The sequence below is a fragment of the Lupinus angustifolius genome, chromosome LG06 (genome assembly GCF_001865875.1).
Source record: "Lupinus angustifolius cultivar Tanjil chromosome LG06, LupAngTanjil_v1.0, whole genome shotgun sequence".
In the NCBI taxonomy this organism is placed as follows: domain Eukaryota; kingdom Viridiplantae; phylum Streptophyta; class Magnoliopsida; order Fabales; family Fabaceae; genus Lupinus; species Lupinus angustifolius.
The window spans coordinates 3,689,233-3,708,825 of record NC_032014.1 but is presented as its reverse complement, the minus strand read 5'-3'; the positions used below and the strand labels follow the sequence as shown (position 1 = coordinate 3,708,825).

The 19,593-nt window shown below is 33.4% G+C and overlaps 4 protein-coding genes across 7 annotated transcripts; 3 read left to right on the top strand and 1 right to left on the bottom strand.

The window, feature by feature from the left end:
- On the top strand, positions 245 to 6,193 carry LOC109349039. The gene is made up of 11 exons (XM_019589674.1): positions 245 to 966; positions 1,586 to 1,632; positions 1,731 to 1,868; positions 2,029 to 2,077; positions 2,159 to 2,211; positions 2,415 to 3,106; positions 3,593 to 3,636; positions 3,731 to 3,773; positions 4,488 to 4,536; positions 4,656 to 4,784; positions 4,956 to 6,193. The coding sequence occupies exons 1-11, from the start codon at positions 775 to 777 to the stop codon at positions 5,077 to 5,079; spliced, it is 1,560 nt and encodes a 519-aa protein (XP_019445219.1). The 5' UTR covers positions 245 to 774; the 3' UTR covers positions 5,080 to 6,193.
- LOC109349038 (centriolin-like) lies at positions 6,858 to 8,311 on the top strand. Its single transcript, XM_019589672.1, has 3 exons — positions 6,858 to 7,025; positions 7,145 to 7,273; positions 7,445 to 8,311. Exons 2-3 carry the CDS (start codon positions 7,146 to 7,148, stop codon positions 7,566 to 7,568), a joined length of 252 nt encoding a protein of 83 aa, XP_019445217.1. The 5' UTR covers positions 6,858 to 7,025; position 7,145; the 3' UTR covers positions 7,569 to 8,311.
- LOC109349037 lies at positions 8,430 to 12,634 on the bottom strand. The gene is made up of 5 exons (XM_019589671.1): positions 12,263 to 12,634; positions 11,347 to 11,477; positions 10,393 to 10,518; positions 10,097 to 10,224; positions 8,430 to 8,962 (listed from the first exon to the last, which is right to left on the bottom strand). Exons 1-5 carry the CDS (start codon positions 12,471 to 12,473, stop codon positions 8,650 to 8,652), a joined length of 909 nt encoding a protein of 302 aa, XP_019445216.1. The 5' UTR covers positions 12,474 to 12,634; the 3' UTR covers positions 8,430 to 8,649.
- On the top strand, positions 14,389 to 17,133 carry LOC109349035. 4 transcript variants are annotated; one of them, XM_019589670.1, is made up of 4 exons: positions 14,389 to 14,488; positions 15,619 to 15,762; positions 15,861 to 16,148; positions 16,389 to 17,133. In XM_019589670.1, the coding sequence occupies exons 2-4, from the start codon at positions 15,622 to 15,624 to the stop codon at positions 17,016 to 17,018; spliced, it is 1,059 nt and encodes a 352-aa protein (XP_019445215.1). In that variant the 5' UTR covers positions 14,389 to 14,488; positions 15,619 to 15,621; the 3' UTR covers positions 17,019 to 17,133. The 4 variants fall into 4 exon arrangements, with proteins under 4 accessions (XP_019445215.1, XP_019445214.1, XP_019445213.1 ...); XM_019589669.1 differs by lacking the exon at positions 14,389 to 14,488 and adding an exon at positions 14,519 to 14,553 and having other exon boundaries at positions 15,598 to 15,762; XM_019589668.1 differs by lacking the exon at positions 14,389 to 14,488 and adding an exon at positions 14,523 to 14,553.

Sequence of the window (19,593 nt, the reverse complement as noted above, 5' to 3'; positions counted from 1 at the left end):
TCAACAGCTTCCTATTTTTAAATCCAAAGAAAAACCCAATGATTTTCCCCAACATCTATATCATATTGCCATCATCAAATTGCATCACTTGAGGCATTTGTTTAGTACTTAAAAATAACCAAATATCATTAAATTAATGCAATGGTTCCCTTTGCTTGATTCAAAAAGCCAAGTAATTTTTTGAAGTTTTAAACTTACCCTTTGCTTAATTTCAACTCAAATTCCAACCTTTGAAGACTATTTTTACCGCTGCATGATTTTCACTTTCGTTTTACAGAAGAGACAAACGAATCTTTAGAGCATTTTTGCCCTCTTAGATTCCATTTTATTTTCCTAATGAAAAACTATTTACAACTAAGGTGGTTACTAAACAAGTTCTCTAAGAGTTTATTATTCTCTGAATTTTTGTGTGAAGTTTCACTTGTTTTATGGTAGTTTCTGCAACTCAAAGCTTTTAGGATATAACAGTTCATATCTCAGTAGCTAGTAAGATACTGAACTAATAACGATGTCAGTTCTTGTTTTTCCTTCCATTTCTTGAAGGAGTAATAATTGCTAGGTGATATGGTTCAAAGAATTGTGTTGTTGGGTTAAATTTCAAATAGTGGTATATAGTCACAGATTTCAATATAGCATTAGCATCCTTGTTTTTTTTGTGTGGAGAAAATCAGCTTAAAATTCTGTTAGGAAACCTGAAAGTGCTTATAGCCAAACTTGAGTTGAAAACAGCATCAAGTAGGTTCAAGTGGTTGACCTTGAGGAAGGATAAGCTACATGGAAATGGAAGGAAGAGGGTTTTCTGGCTTATACAATAATACAAGTGAGGACTTGTTCCTGAAAAGTGTGATGGATAACCCTATTGGTATGCCAGTACCAACCATGGAGATGTTTGGTTTGAAGGCGGTTTCTCAAGGTTTTCGGGCGGATAGTGAGGAGCTTTTCAAACGCTGGCTAACAAATGGAGAGGCAAGATGCTATTTCATTACATTAGATCATGTTACTTTGTTTGTTGTTTCTGTCATGATTTGTGCCAAATATAAGGTCAAGCAAGAAAATTTCCATGATAAGAGTTTGCTTGACGATTTGGCATGCATCTTTTCCTTTTCCTTTGAAGTTTCTGAAAGAATTCCTCAACTTTATATCTCTCACTTGTGCATATTCCAACTAGTTGATTATGTTCAAGATCATATAAAGTGAAAAATCTAGTACATCAATTCCTTTCTTCTGGATTTCATTCATGATATTATCATGAAATTTGAAAGATGAACTCTTTTCTGCATATCTCTTATTTCCAATATTTTTTAACCTCCATTAACCCGTCCTCCCTTACCAACCCATATGTGAGATCCCCTCTACAATGATGAAATGAAGTCTGTTTCATCATATAAAGATGAAACCTTTTCTTTATAATGATATCTAGACAATAATACTGCATGCCTTTAGTTTTCTTCATCATGATATAAATGATATCTGGACATTCTTTTGATTATGGAACTTGTAATTGGATATTCGTTAACTTCTGTTATTTAGCTACATTTCTGATTACATTCCCTTTCAACTGATGCATCTTTGTTTCTTAAATCAGGGATACAATTCACCAATCATAGGAATTAATAGTAGATTATCAAAGAGGTGAGTATGTTAATAATACATACACTTTTTGAAAAGTATTAATCAGGCAAATTGCACAAGTAATCTTACTTTGATATTTGACTCTGTTGTAACCGCAGGTTGTCCACTGAGCTAATCAATGTCTCTAATCAGCAAAATGTTGGTGTAGTTTCAGAGGGAAGAAACAATGATAAATCCTATATACAAAATAACCCTTCGACCAATGATGTTTCAGGTGATTTCAGTTTTCCAATCAGGTAAATGCTACAGTCTTCACTGCTTCTTCCTGATTTTGTAATTTTTCTTGTCAACCATACAAATTATAAGCTACCCAAAAATTTAAAACTACATTTATTTATTTCATTGAGAAAGTAGTTCAATAAGTGTGACACAGTTTGCTGTTAAATTTTTCTCCAGAGATCCTGTTGATAAAGAACAGCAATCTGGTAACCTATTTCTAGCCAAGGTATATGTATATCAAACTCTTGGCTAAAGGTTTTAGTTCAAGAATGTTTCATGGTCATTTGATGTCTCATTATTAATGCAGGCCTGGTTTCTTAGTGATCAACGAATGACAAGAAGCCGATCCTCTGAATTGCGGTATCATAATCACACCTTGAATATATTTTCTTCAAAAAATCATATTCGCAAGAGGCATTTAAAATAATGTTTTACTTCACTCTATCCCAAAGTTTCATCATCTCCCACCATATTAGCTCATCTGTTGGTTTTTCCATTTTTACATTCATACAAATCATACATTAGATGCAGAAATTTTAGATGCTCACTCACTTTCTTTGCAGTCGAAGGTATACTGATATGCAAAATGCTCAAGCAATGCAAGATACTATGGAATCGATGTGCATGGCTCCTCAGCATGCTGCTGACAATATAAGACAAGAACTTGCAAATTTAAATGGTTTTGATTACCTTGCTATGTGTGAGCTTACAAGCCAAAAGGGTACATTCATAACTTCATCGAATTCATCTTCATCTGCCTTCAACACAAATCAATTGAGAGATGCAGATAAAGTCTCATCTTGTGTTAGTATGCTGAAAGGTACATTACAACGTAAGAGACTCAGCAACCAGGTTGAGAAAGAAGTTGCAGAAGATAGCTTAAATGAACTTTTTGGTTTTCAAGAGCCTCTTCTCCATAGAAGTTTTAATGAAGGGCAAGAAAACTGGAGTGTGCAAAAGCCAATGAATGTTCAAGCAGCCTCTACTTGTCAAGTTCAGGATCCTGGAGTCCTGCAAACACTAGGATCCATGAACTTTACTATGGATGGTTTTGCAAATCAAACAAACCAAATATATGTGGGAACAGCTTCCCAAGAACCTTCTCAAAGCGAATCATCCGCTGCTGCACCAGTAGTTTCCTCTGGTTTAGATGCATGTGAAGGCCCCATCAGTTCAAATCAAAACCTTTGTGAAAGCTCGTGGAAGCAAGTAGGAGTCAGTATTAGTTCAGAACATGCTCAAAATAGAGTCAAAGGTATATATGTCTTACATGATGGAATATCATTTTTTGATTTATATCGTAATTCATTGCATATCTTGCATAATATTCTTTTGATAAGGTATTTCTATGATTCTATCTATTAATATTGTCTATTTGTCTTCAATCCAAAATGTTTATCAGAATGCAAAGTCTCTTAGAAATTATCATTCTTTTTTATTTCGTAACAGTTAAGAGATTTAAGGATTGGTTGGTGTTGTATTTGAGAGATTTAATATGGATGACACATTAAATGCCTCAGAAAAATCAAATTAGTCCAATCTGGTAGCATTTTATTTGAAACCAATCCACCAAATCAATGACCACAGACTTCAAGTCCTAAAAAACTGAGTCCTCATCACGATTATCTTTGATTTTTCATATAATTTGACATTCAAGTTATTAAGTATGATTTTAAGATAGAACAGAAATGTTTATTGGTTATTTGACTTCTAACATTGTTCATTTTTTGTGGAAATGCAGGTTTGAGAGAACAGATAATAGATAATCTGAAAGAGGATCGGAAGGTATAACCTGCTCTTAGACAGAGAGTAACCTGTTTCCTCTGGAGTTATGGTTTTAACTTGGGAAATTTACTTCTTTTTTTGTGAAAATGTGCAGAGGAGTCTAGACAGATATGGATCTATAACATCAGCTGTTACAGGTAGCTACGTATTTGTAGATCAGATAGAAATATCATGCTCTGAATCATACATTAGAATTATGATTCTTTTTTTTTGCTTGATTTGTTTTCTAAAGCTTTCAACTCTGCCCTGCAGCTACTTTCATGTATAAAGATATAACGAATATAAGAGGACTATTAGCATGCTCGAATTCATAGAAGAGAGAGATAAAAATTCCACAGTAACTTTAACTATGTTAGTGACTACCATGTCATATATAATTAGATGATTGTAAATCGATCATCATAGTTATTAAGCTCTCTAGCGGATTTAACAAGATGCTCTCAAGGTAATAATACTAATTAATAGAGGAATACTTGCAGACTAAACATTGAAACTAAGATTAAACATGATTGCAAATTTTACCCTAAGTTGAACACCAAGAACAAGGATCCTCTCCATTAATGGAGAGGCAAGTACATGACTTTACATGTATTTTCAATGGTAAAAGTGTTATTTCATTGTATATAAGATGATAAAAATGTCTTATCATATTATTGTTTCCTTTGTTTTTTGTAGTACTTGTCTCTCCATTAATGGAGAGGATCCTTACTCGAAGATCACATGTATTTGATGTAATTATCTTTTCCACATGACAGAACTGTAAAGAAAATGTTAAACAAATGCCAGGGTGGAAGTATAGCTCTTATTTTCACTATTTGTCTCTATACAACTCTAACCAAATAATTGTGCAGAGGGCAAGGTGGACACCACGAAAAAGCGAAGGGTGGAGCGCTCAAGGAAGTAAGTAAACCTATCTGTAGAAACAGAAAAAAACTATCTTCCTAATCCTACCTAATACTGTGTTAGATGTTTGTTTAAACTTAAAAGCCATTTCATAGAACAACCTTCTTGTGGTGCAGAATGGCTGAGGCAAAAGAAAGAAATTTGACACCATCAATTCCCTCAGATATGCAAGCTGTCTTGAAGCGGTGTGAAAACCTTGAGAAGGAAGTTCGCTCACTAAAACTTAATTTGTCCTTCATGAATAGGTAAACAAATACTTCAAAATCATGTGCTTACCAAGCTTAAGTCTATGTTACAGAGTCATGCTACTCTTTCTTTTGTGTGTATGCCTACCCTCTCTGTGATGACTATGCTTGTTAAACTTCATATGCAAAACATATATATGAATATAAAGTCATTTACTATAAAATTTGCAGGAAGGATTCTGAACAAACAAAGCAGATAGAGGACCTGCAGAAGCAAAATGAAGAGTTGACAGATGAAAAGGAGCGCCTCCTAGAAGAGATCGAAAGAATTCTATCAAATACTGGAAAGATGTAATATTTATGTTTCCTCGGAAAAACGCTGCAGTACTCAGACAAGCTATGGCATGAAAATTTCATGGCAGTTAGTTTATGGGATAGAAAGTTTTGGTCACTTCTGAGAAAGTTTTAATATTGAATATAAATGCATGCTATCTCTTGAATTTTTAGTATGACACAATGTACCTGGTAAAAACGAACTGTTATTTGAGAAGCATAGACTGGGTGTCATACAAATGATCTGGTAAATTATACAGAGCACCCATGTGTCATGTGGTTCTAAAGTATAATGTATTTATCATCCCCAACATTATGTACTGTAAGAAATGTCAACATTTATTCTAGTAAACTAACTATATGATCATCGATGACAAGTGTTTGTCCTTCAATTCCATTTAGCTTTAGTATCTTTATTGAATAAGAGTAATGTGTAGGTGCTCAGCTAAATAAATTATTAGGGTTATACATTTTTTACCCTGCCTACCACCTCCTAACAGAATACGAACTTGGGATCTTACAAGGTGTCATAGAGCCAGACTCAAATTTTCTACATTTTGACTATTTGCAAGCTTAGGTCAAAGTTAAACATTATTAGACTCAATTAAAGCCATTTATGCAAAGCGAGTTGGTTTACACCTCTATTGACAGGGTCTTTTCATGCAGAGAAAAGAGAGTAAAACAGGAAAAAAGTAGAACACAAAAACACTTCATTACAGATAATCTTACAGACAAGAACAACTGAAGAAAACTCCAAACCCAAACTATCGAAAGTAGCATTTTGGGGTGCATGACCACCATTTTGGCTACTGTCAATGGTCCTTGGGATACTTTACCATAAGATAACTGTAAATCAATAATCAAATGTACTATTCCAACCAAGTACACAAAATTCAGTTTTTTAGTTTGAGCTAATAACAAGAACTGAGTCAATTCAATTCCAACTATTACAGCTTTTTGGGTGCTAACGCTAATAGTTCTAATTCCCACTCTAGCTATACATTATTTTTCCGCTTATATGAAGTCCAGCACATATATCATGGTACAATAATGTCACCTGCTGCAATTAAAATATTATTACAAGGGGATAACAAAAATAAGTGCTATGACTTAAGAAATTGAAAAATGTCCACGAGACCAAGCCTCTTCCCATATTCAATAGCTAACCAAGCCACGAAAGACAAGTATGCAACAAGTAAACAAGCACGCCTGATGAGAACAGCATTGACATGCAGAGGAAATACCGATTTCGCAAACAATCGATATAATGAAGATAGCAGTAGTTGTAGAAACCTGAGCAAGGTTATGGAGATCAAAGAAGTTGAGAACCCAGCTACGACCCCAACTATAGTTTCCCACTTCCAATACTTGGTGCTTCCCTTATTGGAAAACCAGTAATGTAACATCTCAAGGGCCCTGATAGGAGAATCATGCATGATATAAATAATACATGATAAAAATATTTTATTTATAATACAAATTGATAAATTTATATGGGCATGCTACTCAAACATAATGATTATGTTGATATAAAAATTAACCATCAACAATCTATAAATTTGAGAGCTGTAGAGTTCGTAAATACCCAACTGGCCATAAAGCACTTAATATTGTAAGATAGCATTGGCTACTTAATATTGCAAGATAGTATTGGCTACTTAATATTGTAAGATAGCATTGGCTACTTAATATTGCAAGATAGTATTGGCTACTTAATATTGTAAGATAGCATTGGCTTCTTTAGGAGGAGGGTGGCTAGTTAATGTTGATGACTTGATGCAAGATCACATGTATTTGATGTAATTATCTTTTCCACATGACAGAACTGTAAAGAAAATGTTAAACAAATGCCAGGGTGGAAGTATAGCTCTTATTTTCACTATTTGTCTCTATACAACTCTAACCAAATAATTGTGCAGAGGGCAAGGTGGACACCACGAAAAAGCGAAGGGTGGAGCGCTCAAGGAAGTAAGTAAACCTATCTGTAGAAACAGAAAAAAACTATCTTCCTAATCCTACCTAATACTGTGTTAGATGTTTGTTTAAACTTAAAAGCCATTTCATAGAACAACCTTCTTGTGGTGCAGAATGGCTGAGGCAAAAGAAAGAAATTTGACACCATCAATTCCCTCAGATATGCAAGCTGTCTTGAAGCGGTGTGAAAACCTTGAGAAGGAAGTTCGCTCACTAAAACTTAATTTGTCCTTCATGAATAGGTAAACAAATACTTCAAAATCATGTGCTTACCAAGCTTAAGTCTATGTTACAGAGTCATGCTACTCTTTCTTTTGTGTGTATGCCTACCCTCTCTGTGATGACTATGCTTGTTAAACTTCATATGCAAAACATATATATGAATATAAAGTCATTTACTATAAAATTTGCAGGAAGGATTCTGAACAAACAAAGCAGATAGAGGACCTGCAGAAGCAAAATGAAGAGTTGACAGATGAAAAGGAGCGCCTCCTAGAAGAGATCGAAAGAATTCTATCAAATACTGGAAAGATGTAATATTTATGTTTCCTCGGAAAAACGCTGCAGTACTCAGACAAGCTATGGCATGAAAATTTCATGGCAGTTAGTTTATGGGATAGAAAGTTTTGGTCACTTCTGAGAAAGTTTTAATATTGAATATAAATGCATGCTATCTCTTGAATTTTTAGTATGACACAATGTACCTGGTAAAAACGAACTGTTATTTGAGAAGCATAGACTGGGTGTCATACAAATGATCTGGTAAATTATACAGAGCACCCATGTGTCATGTGGTTCTAAAGTATAATGTATTTATCATCCCCAACATTATGTACTGTAAGAAATGTCAACATTTATTCTAGTAAACTAACTATATGATCATCGATGACAAGTGTTTGTCCTTCAATTCCATTTAGCTTTAGTATCTTTATTGAATAAGAGTAATGTGTAGGTGCTCAGCTAAATAAATTATTAGGGTTATACATTTTTTACCCTGCCTACCACCTCCTAACAGAATACGAACTTGGGATCTTACAAGGTGTCATAGAGCCAGACTCAAATTTTCTACATTTTGACTATTTGCAAGCTTAGGTCAAAGTTAAACATTATTAGACTCAATTAAAGCCATTTATGCAAAGCGAGTTGGTTTACACCTCTATTGACAGGGTCTTTTCATGCAGAGAAAAGAGAGTAAAACAGGAAAAAAGTAGAACACAAAAACACTTCATTACAGATAATCTTACAGACAAGAACAACTGAAGAAAACTCCAAACCCAAACTATCGAAAGTAGCATTTTGGGGTGCATGACCACCATTTTGGCTACTGTCAATGGTCCTTGGGATACTTTACCATAAGATAACTGTAAATCAATAATCAAATGTACTATTCCAACCAAGTACACAAAATTCAGTTTTTTAGTTTGAGCTAATAACAAGAACTGAGTCAATTCAATTCCAACTATTACAGCTTTTTGGGTGCTAACGCTAATAGTTCTAATTCCCACTCTAGCTATACATTATTTTTCCGCTTATATGAAGTCCAGCACATATATCATGGTACAATAATGTCACCTGCTGCAATTAAAATATTATTACAAGGGGATAACAAAAATAAGTGCTATGACTTAAGAAATTGAAAAATGTCCACGAGACCAAGCCTCTTCCCATATTCAATAGCTAACCAAGCCACGAAAGACAAGTATGCAACAAGTAAACAAGCACGCCTGATGAGAACAGCATTGACATGCAGAGGAAATACCGATTTCGCAAACAATCGATATAATGAAGATAGCAGTAGTTGTAGAAACCTGAGCAAGGTTATGGAGATCAAAGAAGTTGAGAACCCAGCTACGACCCCAACTATAGTTTCCCACTTCCAATACTTGGTGCTTCCCTTATTGGAAAACCAGTAATGTAACATCTCAAGGGCCCTGATAGGAGAATCATGCATGATATAAATAATACATGATAAAAATATTTTATTTATAATACAAATTGATAAATTTATATGGGCATGCTACTCAAACATAATGATTATGTTGATATAAAAATTAACCATCAACAATCTATAAATTTGAGAGCTGTAGAGTTCGTAAATACCCAACTGGCCATAAAGCACTTAATATTGTAAGATAGCATTGGCTACTTAATATTGTAAGATAGCATTGGCTACTTAATATTGCAAGATAGTATTGGCTACTTAATATTGTAAGATAGCATTGGCTTCTTTAGGAGGAGGGTGGCTAGTTAATGTTGATGACTTGATGCACCTAGGATTACCCCTGAGAACCCTGTCAAAATTTCAAGTCAACCAAAACCTCGTTTGTTCCCAACTAAGTTTGTTTAATGAATGGGATATAGGCCAAAATTTATTGTCTCTATACATGAGTTGGAAAAAGAATGGCATGATATCGGATTTGGGGGATTTTGCAATCATGGGCATGCTTATAAACTTGGGTGAGTAGAAATAACACAGTACTGGATATGCATATCCTGTTCCTTTACATTCTGTTCTGTATTGCCATGCGCTAAATGCTACCTTAGAGTGGCCATAAAGAACAGGATGTCGAATTTAGTATTTTGAACTCTCTCAAAAATCTCAAATGTGTCACCATGAACACTTAGAGGTCATTAGTTCTTCAAGTATGACCGAGCTTTCAGTTTAAGACTTGAAGTTTTTACATTGAAAAGAAACCAACTAAAACTTGAACGCAAAGTTATTGAAGGTCAAGTCTTGACAATGTTTAACCTACAAACCTTAGATTAGGAGTTTTCACTGAACAATGTCATTTTTTTAAATAACCTTTTTTTTAGTACTAGAAAGGGTATCCCCTCACCTTTCGGTAAGAAACTAATCCCTTTCGGGATGCATGGTTGTCTCTCCCAACAAGAGTCACTCCCAGGAATCAAACCCTTGACCTTTTGGTCGTTCTAGGGATCTAGTTGGGCCTGACACTACTAGACCAACACCTTGTCAGTATTTTATTAAATAACCTAACCTCTAATATCACATTAACTAAGCAAAAAATATTTCATAGGTTTGAAAAACAATGTTAAGTACTCACAGGTTTGAATATTGTTTAATCTTCTCAAGATTAGACTGCTCATCTGCACGGCAACTGAAAAGATTGTCTTGATATAAATGCACTTTGGAGATGCCAGATGTGTACCAGCAATTATAAGTCCCATTGACCTAATAGAGGAAAAGAAGATAAAAAAGATATAACAATACCAAAGGCCTAAGATGAAGTAGTAATATTTGTTAACTTACAAATTATAATATATGACATCATTAAGAAATATAAACAAATCGTTGAATTTCAGCTTGCTAACATTAGAAACCACAGGTTGAGATCCTGACCTTAAATTTGTACTGTGTCAACCATGCAGCACCAAAATTAGGCCTGCAATGAAGAGGAAGGGCCTCGTTCGGAGCCTCTGCCAACGCAACTTGTGTCTGACCTGAAAAATGATCCCTATACTCCACCTGAAAAATTGCTAAGATAAAGTATTTATAACCACCCAAATCTTTACCACTTTCTCTCTAGTTATAATAACCAGCAGAGGATAGACCATAAATAAGCTATGTGCACACACACACACATAGTCATGCACAATGAATTTGGTTGTCAAGTTGCCATACAAGGTAGAACATTCTACACATAGATATGTGTCACTCAGACAAGAACAGAGAACTCAGTGGATCTGAACCAAATGGGACAAGCTTGCAAGCAAAAAAAGAGATAAGAAAGGATATTAATCTGTTACAGTAATCAACATCTGAAGAGTCAAGTCTTTGGTTTGGACAAAGGAACTTAACAGAATTAATACTACTTAATATGCTACAAGTTTATAGTGCAGATAAAGCTCTTTCCACTCATAGCTACTAATGTACTCTGAGATTCTAGCTCAGGAATAGCAGTCTACTTCTCTTCATAATGTTCTGTAGCAACTTTTAATTGGAACAAACTATTTGGAAACTGGAAGTATAGATGAATGTTAGAGGCATCTTTTGAGTCTTCGGAGTTTTTAATTATTCATTTTCCAGGCAAGGAAAAAATTTAGGATGGTGAGCATTTTTTTAGTTCTTTGGTGTATTCAGATGGAGAGGAATGCTTGTAATTTCTAGTGTGTTTCTCTATTCTTGCCAGGTGATCTGACTATGCCTTCCTTGAAGCAATCACCCTTGCCCACATGTACGAGGATCAGAGAGCATCATTGCCCTCATGAGTCTGTTTATTAGTGCTATTTTTCCAGTCATTGTTAGGGAGAAAAACAATAAATAACACCTAAGTTAGCAACAAACTGTAATAACCTTGAATACTGAAGCCCAATAGTAATCATAACGGCAACGATACTTGCTTTGTTCAAAATGATGAAATACATCCTTTGCTTTATAATTTAACAATCCAAGTTCACAAACCTTAGATGACCTAATATCAACACCTGTAACAAAAATGACAACATACAATTTAGCGAAAAGTAAAATATGCATTAACAACTCAAGTTATTCTCACAATTTTGAAGAAACAAAGTATTAATGTATTACCAATCAAAAGAAGGCCAGACCTGAAATATATATAAATCAAACCAATCATAAAAAAATAAAAACCAGCCTAAAAAATATATGAAGTATAATTTTAAACCATCATAGATAAGTTTTTTTCCTTTTACACAAACAATTATAAAAAACATATATGAGGGCATTTGTTGCAATGAAGGAACAATGAGGACATGCTCTTTTCTGACAAATCCGATTAATTATGACTACATACTGTATACTGCATTAGAGTTGCTGAAGCTGCCACAATTTCAAACTCTGCAGCTCGGAGCCCTAAAATGTTTAAATAATTCACCATAAACAGATTATCTCACCAACATAGAAAATTTTAGCAGTAGAAAAGCCGAGTTTGTTTGAAAGAGGTTTCTTCCTGAATACACATCTATTAAGAGCAGTCATACACTGATTTGTAATTATAAATTTTGTGAAAAGCAAGATAGCATTTCCCATTTGTACTGAAAAATAGTGATGAAGCAATTGAGCAGCTAAAGTAATGAAGTCAAATCAAGCATTTAGGGTACGTTTCAGAACAACTTAATTAAGCACTTATTCAATAAGCTGTTTTGAAATAGACTAAAAGAGCTTATTTTAATAATCATCTCTGACAAACTTATTGAAATAGTTAAAAACAGCTAAAAGAAATGTCATAAGCTATAAATAAGTAACTAACCGGTGGAGACGATCTTGCACTGTGAGGGGAGAGAAATGGGATTAGGAATAGAGAAATCGGAGACCATGATAAGCATCAAAGCAACGAGAAATGGAATCGAGAACAACGCAAGGAAGGGAAACAAAATTGCAAGGGACCATCGAATTATCACAATTGCGATACCCTTATTCTTTGGTCCTTCTTCCTGTGACTGTGTCTCGGAAGGATCCATCGACGAATAAGATTAGGGTTAGGGCTTAAATGTAATTGAAGTGATGTTGATGCCGGCCACCGGAATCATTTATCCGGTGATCGGAGGAAAGGGTTTTGAAGACATTAGATATTTTTTTGATTGTTGTGGTCACATAAAACGGGGTTCCGTTCGTAATGTGGTCATGGTCAAACCAAGCATACTTCTTCATTCATTTTCCGTCACTGTTATTTTTTTTCCTCCTTTTATTTATGACTTATGACTACTAGTGTACAGGCACTTCGTGCCTGCCAGCGAATATTGTGTGATACTACATATTCAATTTTTATATATTTCATTTTTGAATTAAAATGTATTTGTTGTTTCGGTGTACTTTATATTATATTTTTTTGTGTTTATAATAATGTTTAATTTAAGGTGAGATATGTAATTAATTAATGTATTGGTGATAGTTGCTTAGGATTATATGGTTTTTTTTTGTAAAAATTAAATAATATTAAAGGCAATATAGGAAATGAAAATTACACATGAGAGAAGTTATTTCAAGTTTTGGCTTTATATATAAGTAGTGTGCAATATAGATATATAATAAAAACTTTCTTTTCTTTTTTCAAAAGGACCATTGGTATCTTTTCTTTATTTGTTAAAAAGAAAAAAAATGTATGCAAAATAATTTTATATATTACTTATCTATCATTAATGTTCATTTTTAATTCTTTTAAAAAATAATATAAATCTATTATAAATGATTGTTAATTGTGCATGTATTATATTCTTACTTAAAAACTAAATATAATATTTATTAAAAGAACTTATAGAAATCAGTAGGGAATAGATCTTTTACCCAAATATATAACTCTAATATTTCATTATTAAAGTTAATATATATTTAATTTATATTTTATTTTTATCTTCCAAAAAAAACTAAGTTATATTTGGAGTGATACATATTAGACAACATGTATATGACTTTTACCTATCTCATTTTTTCCTATATGTCATTTTTTTCTAGGATATTGTTCATTCTTTTGTATGGAGGTAGTTTTACTGCTTAGACAGTGTGGTTAGTCATATACCAGAGTTTTATGTTTTGGAAGAAGTGTTTTAACCATATATTATCATTATTATCTTCTGTGGTAGTTATTTCAGAAATCCAATGATAGATCTGAGTGATAGTAGTGGCATGTCTTCTCAAATTTTGATGAAACATAAAATAATTGATAGTAATAATTTATTAATTTTTCAATTTTTAGTAAAATTTATTACTTTCAAGCTCATATTGTTAATTGATTGAACATGGGTTGTGTTGTCTTTGGGATTGATTTATGGAATATTGATATTCCTTTTTTCCATTTTGTTCAATATTCACCAAAATTGTTATATTGAGCAAACATCATCTAGTATTGGAGAAGTATTAGAGAATGAAGTGTTATTTTTCCTTTTAAAATCAAGGATCTTCAAGTATGAGAGTAGATTGTGATTGGTGATATTTGGGTCATTACCTTTGCTCTGAAATTACTCTGGTTAACTGGACTGATGTGTCCATCAATATGGGGTTGCTCAAAATCAACGGTATGGATATGGAAGACATTGAAATTTGGCAAAAGCGTGCTTATTTAGTTATTTTTTCCTTACATAATGAACCACTTTTTTTCTCGCGTTTTCCTTCTCATCCCAATCTTTCTCACAAGTTTCTTCACCTTGAAAAAAGAGTAATATTGAAAATCTCAAATTAAATAATTTATTTTTCATAAGCATCTACAAAATTCATCTAACAAAAACTTAAATTTATTAAATTAATTATTAAAAAGGTGTAATTATTCTTTTCTTTTTAGAGAAAAACTTTCTTAAAGACTAATACAACACATCACTTTTAAAGACATTAAATAGAATAATGACAACTCATAAAAATTAAATTAATTAACTTATTATAATAACTCTTCGAGAAACGTCCGTCTCGTGAGCGGTACCTGAACCGCGAGACCCCATAATGGAGCAGTTGTATATAAGGCACGTGGCATTTACCGGCTAAACAGGTAATAAAGTGTCTCAAAACCTGTGCCTTCTATGCATCTTCGCACTTCTCTCTGGTTACGTTATGGTATCTCTTTCTCTTTCCGATTCTCAGTATCTTTCTCTTTCCAATTATATTAAACGTGTTTTTGGAACTGTAGATGAATAGTTTTATACTTGATTGATTTGTAGACACTGACCTGAATTATTTTTAATTTATTGATTCGATCGTGATTATTGATTCATGCTCATGTGCGTTTTTAGAAGCTTTCACATATTAAACTCAAGGTTTAAATTGCGGTAGCGGTTGCAAAAGATCTCACAAAACTATAACATCCAAATACAGTTGTGCAGATTACAAAAAAACATAATATTGTTTTCCTGATATTTAGAAGCTTTCATGGATTCGGGATTTTCACACTATATTATCCATCATTTATAATTGAATTTTAATATAAATAATGAAGTACTGCATATATGTCAATATCATTACCATGAGATGAATTTTGCATTTATGTTTATTCTTTTTTGTTGTTGCTGATTTTATGATTTGTCTTGCTAAGCCATTTCTTTTGTCTTACTAAGCAAAAGAATTCAACAGATATCTTATTGTTTCCAACTTCCTTTGGATTGCGCTTTTTCCTTTTTAGCAACAAAATATGCTTCATTTTGATTTACAAATCAGCTGATTCATTAAGTGTAATAATGTAATATTTATGCAGCATAAAGATTTATAATTATATACAACATATCATATATCATTCGTATTACTTATATTTAAAAGTAAATGATAATTAAATATTAATAGTGAATGAGATAATGAGAGTATAAAAAGTTCTTATATACCGTTCATCTTTTCTCTAATTGTAATTATATGTGATTTAATTTAAGGGGTTGCTCTAGTACCTGAGTCAGTTATTTATTGAATGCTGATTTTGTAATAAAGGTTTCAAGTTCTATTAAGCAATCATTGGGGATAGATGCTACCTTGTCCATTTTCCTAATGCTTAACTTTGCTTGGTGATATATTTCACCGTGTATATTGACTATGTAAAGTTAGTTCCTTGCAAAGAACGTATCTGCTCTCTAAGTTGGTTGGTTTCTTCTAAAGTTAGTTCCTTGTTTCTATAAGAAATAGTTTCAACAAAAGGAGGCAATGGAGTTCTTTTTTAAGGCAATGAATGGTGATGGATCTGAGTGCTCCTTTGACATAAAAGACATCCAGAGGTGCCCATTTTTGAGAAACATCAATGAACCTACAAATTTCTCCTTCTCTTCAACTAATGTCTCCATTCCTGTAAGTGATTCATCCTTAAACCAATCTTCAATCTGAGCAGTGAAATTTCAAATTCAGGTCAACTAATTTAGCTAATTGTCTTTGTTCTCAATGTTCAGGTCAATGGAGCCAAGGGTCCTATATTTGAAGATGGACCTAATTTTAGCATGGCATTTAAACTCTTTCATGGAAAAGATGGAGTGGTTCCGCTACTTGAGAGATCGGATTTTCACAAAGGTGGTCCGGAAGTCAATTCTCTGCCTGCTTTCAACCCTTTAGGAGGAAAAGCAGCCACCATAAGTTTGTCAGCCTTTGGACTTGGTGGCCCATTTAGTTTTGGGAATTTTTCTGAGAATTGGAAGAAGCCGAAGGCTGAATCATCAAATAAGAATGATAACTCATCTCAGGTAAGCATCCCACCCTCCTTATGAGTGTATTGTAATGTTTGGTACTTCAACTTGAAATTTGTCCCTGGTTGGAAACATGTTTTGTTGTTTTAGGTATGACAGTATTTATGACCCAGTTCTCAATAATTCCGGATTAAGGCTTGGCTGTTGTTTGATACTTAATTTGTTGTGACTGTTTAGGTAACTCTAGAATCATGACTTATATTTATCTTTTCTTTCTCTTGCTGAGCTTCATCCCAGAAAGGAGATTCTTCAAAGCATGAAGCACTTGGAAACGGATGGTTGAAAAATGGCAATTGCCCCATTGCCAAGTCTTATAGAGCTGTAAGCCATGTTCTCCCCCTTGTTGCAACAGCTTTTCGACCTCCACCCGGACTGAAGCTGAAATGTCCTCCTGCCGTTGTTGCTGCAAGGGCTGCTCTTGCTCGTACAGCCTTTGTTAAGAACTTGCGCCCTCAGCCTCTTCCTGCAAAAATGTTAGCCATTGCAGCATTGGGCATGGCAGTTAATGTGCCCTTGGGCATGTGGAAGGAGCATACCAAGAAGTTCTCATTGTCTTGGTTTGCAGCTGTGCATGCTGCTGTTCCATTCATAGCCATGCTTCGGAAATCAGTGGTGATGCCTAAATCAGCAATGGTGTTGACCATTGCAGCCTCTATTCTCGGGCAGGTTATTGGCTCCAGAGCAGAGCGTATCCGCCTGAAAGCATTAACTGAGATGGGAAAAGTGACAGCAAGCACCATGGCAGGCTATAATCCTGTGCAGCTTGGTAATATAGGGGCTGGTCACTGCAGTGCAGAAGGTATGGTTGTCAACTCAGTTCCTGTGAAGGATGCCGGTTCAACTTCAAGTGCCAATGTGTGTTATTAACCTCCAAGATGGTGAAGAAATCAATACAAAATGATTTTGAATAATATTGATGAACTCAAATTGTAATAAAATGATAAAAATGAATTATTATAAATAAAGGTTTTATAAATTGTCTTATATAATGTGAAAAGAAATTCAGCATACACCCATTTTGAATGCAGAAAGAGAAAGGTATCTGGATCTGGTATTGGAGATGGTCTGAAATTATTCATATTTTAGTTTTAGAGAGAGCACTGAAGTACCTTGAACTTGATTCAGTTGACTGCCATTGCAGTTAATGTTTGAAGAAGATTAAAGAACATACTAAGTAAAAGTATCCCATAGCTATGGAAGAGTAAAGACTAATAGTAATGGGAAATTGATAATTTGACACCCATTTTCCCAACACTATTTTTTACATCTATTTTATAACCATGGATGGTCTATCATTATCGTTTTCAAAGTGGTAGTCTTTTGGTTAATGATTATAAAGTAAATATAATGTATGTAAAAGTGAAACAAGTGTGCATACAAGAATGAGTATTGATACTCTTATAGCACCTATGCAAACACCAAGTTTTTTTATATAGTACATATCAACAAATATTGTCTCAAACAGCTGCTAGTTCCATACTAATGACCGTGCCTGAGCTGATGCCACTACAAATATACTCTAGTCATTGTTAACTCCACCATCGACATCTCTAGTAACCTCCGCCACCTGTGCTCGTTGCCATCGACTCAACTTGATTATTACCAAATTATTACAAGAGAGGTGAAAGAGAAATATGTTCCTTACGATATATATTGTTGTCAATGATAACACTTTTTTTTGTCTAAGTATCATTTAATTAACAAGTGGATACCATCTTTGTTGGACTGAATATAATCGGTCTGAATAGAATTAGTACAAAAGTATAATATTTAGATATTAATAATGTAAAAATTTATATACAATTAATTATTATTTACTATTTATTTGTATTATTTTTATTTAATAGTCAATAATAATTAAAAATAAATAATGAATAATACAGTTACACGGTACAAAAATCTATTACAAAGTCACTAAATACATATTGGAAAATGATATATCCTCCTACCCACAAGAAGATAATATACGTCACAATAATATACTTTATTTATTAATGATTGGTTTACAAGTATCACATCACTTTTTTATGGATATGAAAATTAATAGGAGGATATAGCAATGTTCATACATATTTTCTCTTATTGTAAACCTCTTCCTAACAAATATAATGTAATGACTCTTCCCATTCTCACATCCAAGTGCTAATATGGTATGAAGTGAATCTAGGGATGGCAACGGGCACGGATAGTAACTATCCGTTACCCGTTTCAAAATATGATAACATTACTTATACCCGCTCGTAACTATATGCGTACTCGTGTGCGGGTACTTCTGGGTACCTGCGGGTACAACGAGTACCCGTGAGTTTCCTATATTATAAATGAATTTTTAATTTTTTTTTATTTCTATTATGTTTCAAATAAGATGGAACTTAATTATTTTTGTACTTTTTGATTGAATATTTGGCAAAAATGCTAAATTTATTGGTATTTTTTATCTGTGTGATTTTTTGTTCTCGTTTCTTTAACAAAAATATATATTTTCTTTATAAAACATGTGTGTTTCTACACATGTATTAATATTTGTAGGGTGTTTCACCACCAAACTCAATAAAATATGTAAAGAAATTAAAAGTAAAAAATATACATAGTGTAATAAATATTAGAATAATGTACTTTTTATTTTAATTAAATATAATATATTAATCATATAAATAATGGGTACTCGCGTGCACGGGTACCATAATACTCGTAGCCGTCCGTATGTACTACGATTATTTTTAAAAACTCATTTATAATACCCGCGGGTATCCATTTGTGACCCGTACCCATGCCCGTACGAATTTTATCCGTGGGTATAAGTTTTTTGTCATCTCTAAGTGAACCAAGCAGTTGCTAAGTCAATGTCTAACAAAAAAATTCAAACTACACATGTTCATGATGTTCCATGCCAATTCATATTACATTTACAATAAATTGTGTCTGTTGGGACTTGCACTTAGATATTTACCCCATGAGCACACACCCATGTGATACCATTTATATATATTCCTTTAAATATTTGTCATTCTTTCTTTATTACAAGAAAACCATTTGAGAAGTAGAATCAATACATGGAACAATTGAAGATTCAACTTAATTAAGATTTTTCGGATAATTAAATTTACCCATCTAAACAGATAAGTTTAAAATAGCCAATATAAAATATCTTGTTCATTATATTAATCCTTCAATTAAGTCCTAGATTATGAGAAGTTACTCGACTTGCTCACTTCAACGTGCTTCAATTTGTATAATAAAAAGTAAGACATTATTGTATGACACGAGTATGAAGATAATAATTGTTCTGGATATAAGAGCAAACTCGTACATTTTGTTGCAGTTTCCACGCCTATTACTACAAGCTTTGTGCCCTCTTTGTTGTTCGGGAAATAATAATGTTTGAACTACGACCAATTGTCATCATATAATAAATCCAACACGTGATGAGGAAGACATGTTC